At 55.0% G+C, this 5,195-nt stretch overlaps 1 protein-coding gene across 1 annotated transcript in view; it reads right to left on the bottom strand.

Annotated features, from left to right (window-relative positions):
* Nucleotides 1-2,591, bottom strand: part of Tubb6 (tubulin beta 6 class V) — a 12,191-nt gene extending 9,600 nt beyond the window's left edge. Inside the window, exons 1-3 of the mRNA XM_021150156.2 lie at nucleotides 2,469-2,591; nucleotides 1,850-1,958; nucleotides 204-314 (exon numbers count right to left, since the gene is read on the bottom strand). Of these exons, the coding sequence (XP_021005815.1) occupies nucleotides 204-314; nucleotides 1,850-1,958; nucleotides 2,469-2,525 (277 nt within the window). The 5' untranslated portion in view covers nucleotides 2,526-2,591. The remainder of the gene's footprint in view (nucleotides 1-203; nucleotides 315-1,849; nucleotides 1,959-2,468) is intronic.
* Nucleotides 2,592-5,195: the final 2,604 nt, after the last annotated feature.

Genomic DNA, 5,195 nt, shown 5'->3' with positions numbered 1-5,195 from the left:
CCACTCCCCTGGGATATCCTCTGCCTCTCATATGCCTGGCTCAGCATCCCTAACCTGAAAATTCCAAAAGGCTCCAAAATCTGAAATCATTTAAATACCTCCAAAGTGTCACAAGTGGACAATCCCAACCCAACCCCTGGTACCAGGACAAATACATAAAAATGAAACAAACCCAAGCAAGCAAGCAAGCAGGTGGAACCTACCGAAGATGAAGTTATCAGGCCTGAAGAGTTGCCCAAAAGGCCCAGACCTCACACTGTCCATGGTGCCGGGCTCCAAGTCCACCAGGGCAGCCCTGGGTACGTACTTCTTAGCTGGAAAGGAAAAAGCCCACCAGAGTCACTTCCAGGTTTCTGGGAAAATCCACTCAGCAAGTCCCACCAGGTCAGAGCTGCCTGGCAGGGGTAACCAGTGTCTTTGCAGAGAGGGCTTTGTGAGTTTCTCTATCACAGGTTCTAGGTGGGAATGGTGGGAAATCAACACTCCTGCCTGCTTCGTGGCCACTGTATTTCCCAGTTCACCTCCAACACTCCTGTTAGACAGCTGCACTTCTCTAGCTGCAGAGAGATAAACAAGATCTGTGGCAGCAGTCTGGCCTTCCATCTGCTTCTTGGCACCTGCCCTATGGACATTCACATGCATACATACATGCATGTATACATACATACATACATACATGTACCAAAGCTGTCTGAGCAGCTCCTCCCAGGCACCAGCCCAGGGGTTCTGTGTCCCTTTTCTTCAGACTCAAATGAGCTCTTCGGTCATTTGAGTAGACTGTGCCTTTGTAGCACAGCATGACAGGACACCAGGGCAAGCTGTAGCCCCCATCCTGTGAGGATGGGCTTTGCAGGAACTGGAGGGCCACCACATCCTGCTTGGCTCTGCCCAGGACCAAGTTGAGGAAAGGGTCAACAAATGTCACCCGGTGAATAAGAGGAAGTGCAGTGAACACTGGCATTTCTCTTAAGAGCTGCCTAGAATTTCCATGTGTTTCAGGTCTGGTTATATAAGCAATATCCCATGATTCATATCTACCGCCCTTGCCAGTTCTGGGTGAACAGGTGGGAAGTAACTCTAAAAGTCTGGTGACTCCAGAGAGCGTCTTGGAAGCGCTTTCAATGTCATTCCATGGGAGAGTCTGCCCATGCCATTTCTGGGTGTTCTTTCTGTGCCCCAGGATTTCGTTGGTTTGTGAGGTGTGTGTCACACTTTTATAATAAAACCTGCCTGTAAACTAGCCTTCAGAGGACAGAGGTGCTATTATTCCCAAACTGGGATTATCCAGAGTCTAGAATTTTGCTAATCTCCCCATTAATTTCTCAGAGCTGTCTACAGTTTTGGCACCCGATGAATATAATTTTAGGTGAAGGACCAGAAAAATCACTTTAACGAGTGCTCAAACTTTTAGCTAAGCGTCCTTAATAAAAGATGCCTTTGAATTCCATTCCATTCGACTGTTCTGCTCCATTCTTTCAAAGCTTAAGAAAAGGATGGCCTGGGAATGAGGAGGTTATTTCACAACCTCAACGGATGGCTTGGTTCAAGCCTCCGGGATAGGCCGGATCCCACAGTTTGAACAGACCTAGGGCGGGCTTCCCGCTCCAGGGGGAGTGAGGGAGTGGCCGGGCATCCAGCTCCATCCCGCCCTAACTTTTTCCTGAGCAAACTCTCCCGACCCCAAGACCGCATCCCGCGAGCCTCCCCCCTCCGGGTCCAGCCCGGGGTCCCTGCAGGGTACGGTCGGGTCCTGTCAGAGCATGCCCGAAAGGCAGCCGGGAAAGGCCAGGTGCTGGCGCCGGAGGCCGGGGATGGGGGGTGGGGGACAGCCCGAAGCCGCGCGACTCACAGGATGACTCATTGTAGTAGACGCTGATCCTCTCCAGCTGCAGCGCTGAGTCGCCCACGTAGCCTCCGGCCTGGTCGATACCGTGCTCATCACTGATCACTTCCCAAAACTTGCGAGGGAACGGCGAAGGGACAGAGAGTCAGACCGGGAGTCTGAGAAGTCCCTGCCACCCGCACCGGGGCCTGTGACCCGCTCCCCCGAACCCTCAGACTCGGGCGCAAACCCTGGGTCGGAACCCTGAGTCAGCCCCCTGAGACCCATGGCTCCCTCTCCCCGCCAGGTCGCTTCAGGATCCTGGGGTTCAGTCCCCGGGGCCAGTTCTCGAGGACGCGCCCTTCGGGACCGGTGGCCCACTCTCTGAGTCGGGCCCCAGGGCGCACCCTCTGGAACCCACAGCTGGGACCGGTGGTCTACTTCGAGCCGGATCCCGAGGGTCAGCTGGCCCACTCTCTGGACCGGATCACTGAGTCTGCCCGCGGGGACTCAGGGCGGGCTCTCCGGGACTTGCTCTCCCAGGAGTGAGCAGGGTCAGCCCGGCTCGGAGAAGCAAGGTTGGGTCCTCCGAGGCCGGCGCCGCTAACCGCCCACCCGCGGGAGCGCAACGCGCGCCCGGACCCACCTTGGTACCGATCTGGTTCCCGCACTGGCCCGCCTGGATGTGCACAATCTCCCTCATGGCGGGCGCGTCTGCGCTCGGGCGCTGGCTCTCCCGACTGCGGCGTGACTGCGGCCGGCCGCGCGCTCCCGGGACTTGACCCCCGCTCGGCCCCTCCGCCCTCGCCTTCCCCTCCAATGGCAGCCGGCTGTCCCGCTTGCAGTCCCCGCCCCTCCCAAAGGCTAGCGGGCGGATCCCAAGCCCGGCTCCTGGTCCTGACAGCTGGAACCCTGGGCGTCGGGCAGAAAGGAGCAGGGTGGACTGGAGGGGACTCCCGAGGAGGAGGGGAGGGAAGCCCTAGACTCTCACTGCACCACCGTGCTGCTAGTACCCAGGGTATTGGTCATCTGTCGCCGGGTGAGTTACAACGCTCCCACGAGAGCTGGGAGAGCCACCCATAACCCTGCGGGTGGAAGGAGACCTTTGGGACCCGACGTGGAGTCTTTCAGTTGTCTCACTACCCTAGGCACGCGTATTTAGCTTTCACCTCTCTGCCTGCCCCTCCAGCCCCATCCATAAAGTGACTTCACCGCTGCGTTTGACTAACAACAACCTCATCCACGCAACCTCCCAACAATGTTGGAAAGCGCTTGCTCTCTCGGGCAGGGCTCGCTCGCTCCCACCCCCCTCAACTTTTGAAAAAAAGCAAAACAAAACTGAGCGCTGTCATGAGGGAGGGGCACAAGTACACAGGCGCAGTGCTGCTGGAGAGAGAACCAGGAGGAAAGTCAACACAAACAGCCCGTCAGCGGAGTCTCAGCGGAGGCCAGGGGCTACTCCAGATGCTGGAGTGCCTGACAACTATGATGCCCAAGGCCCCAAGTTTTTTGTATGATGGCTCCCAGTCAGGTCTTGACCTCAGCAACTTTGCCACTGCTGGGCATTCCATCCTGGGAGGCTGTCCCCCGCCTCTGCAGCAGGCAGCCTCTTCTTGTTCGCAGATACTCTCACTTAACCCATAAGGACTGGACACCAGTAGGGGTGGTAGGCATGTCCTGACACCAGGGAACCTAGAATGCTCTGGAAGCCCATGGGAGGCTCATCCGGCAAGGATCTCACCCAATGACAGTGGGAAACACTAGCAGATGAAAATCAGAGTATCCTTAGGGACCCCGAGAGGAACCAGCCCTGGGTGATGCCTGAAACAAACCATTCGCTTTTCCTTTCTAGTGTTAATACTTCGGGCTTCACTTTCCTCTTTTGTAAAAATGAAAGGCTTATCCTGGGGGCACCTGACTGGCTCTCAGATGCTGGGATTCTTTGCCACCTGTAGCCCATGCATCCGTCAAAGATTCCCAGGTGTTCTCAAACGCTCCCTCTCAGGGATCTCGGGAAACCACCTGTGTCCTCCTGACCCCAAGCCAGGCAGAAATGCCACACACAAAACGAGGAAGCAGCAAGATCTGTAATTTGTAGCAGTGGTTTCTTTTTAGATCGTGAAAACTGAGAACACCCTAGTGTGGAAATGGGGAAGTACTCGGTTGGGTTGGTAGAGTGTTTGCCTAGACGCACACAGGAAGCCCTGCATCAAATCTCCAGTACTTCAGATAACTGGGTGTGGTGGCACACACTTGGGTTCCCAGTGCTCAGAGGTTAGGATTGATCTAGGCTAGAAATACATTTGAGGCAAACTTGGGCTGTGTGAGACCCTGTCAACAAGAGTGAGAGAGAGAGAGAGAGAGAGAGAGAGAGAGAGAGAGAGAGAGAGAGAGACTGAGTAAGGCACTTTCTTAATTAGCTATTGATGGGAGAGGGCCCAGCCCATTGTGTGTGTGGATGTTGGAGGTGCCATCCCTGGGCTGGTGGTCCTAGGTTCTATGAGAAAGCGGGCTGAGCAAGCCATATGGAACAAGCCTGTAAGCAGCACGGGTCAGTGGCCTCTACATTAGTTTCTGCCTCCAGGTTACTGCCCAGTTTGAGTTCCTGCCTTGGCTTTTCTCAATGGGTTGTGATTCAGGATACCCAAGCCAAACAAACCCCTTCCTCACCAAGTTGCTTTTGGTCCGGGTGTTTCATCACAGCAACAGTAACCCTGAGACAATGTATTTACTTGTCCTTGAAAGGGGGCAAAAGACATTCAAAAACATTTTTCTTCTAGAGCTTTTCAAATGTTTCCAAATTTGGGTATTGTTTGGCCCACGGGATCTCCCCCTCCCCCTCCCCTCCCCATCACCCCAGCACTGTTTTCCTGCCTTCTTATGGTCTCCGGACCTCCCAGAGCAGAGCTCTCCAGTAATATTCCTGGAGAGGCTGAGAAGAGGCCACAACCTTACCCAGGTGCCCCAGAACCACAAGCCTGAACCTATCCAGCTCCGCATAAAGGGCATTCAGCTGTCTCAGCAACCTCCTCTTGCCCTGGCTCGATGTAATTAGCGACTCCCAGTAAATGCTACCCTTTCCTTCTGCTCAGAGCGGAGTCTAGGGTAGGAGGAGGTTGCGGAGGAGCTGTGCAGTTCTGGGGAGGAGGGGGGGATGTCTGCTCTTCATCTTCAGTTCTTGAGCAGTTTAAAGGACACCACCCACTTTTACTACAAGGTGGTCCTGGGGCTATGATCTTAGCCTGTGGTTTCCTGTTGGGCTAGAAAGTGGGTGCTGGGGTGACTCCAGGAACTCTACTGCAGGGACCAGGATTAATAAGGAATAGCGTGACTTAATGAAGTTTCTGGAGTTTTCCCCCTCCCCCAAGCCTGT

This window comes from Mus caroli, unplaced genomic scaffold (assembly GCF_978045245.1).
Source record: "Mus caroli unplaced genomic scaffold, Mus_caroli_1 scaffold_19, whole genome shotgun sequence".
In the NCBI taxonomy this organism is placed as follows: Eukaryota; Metazoa; Chordata; class Mammalia; order Rodentia; family Muridae; genus Mus; species Mus caroli.
Note: the sequence above shows the minus strand (reverse complement) of the source record. Positions and strands in the feature narration are given on the sequence as shown.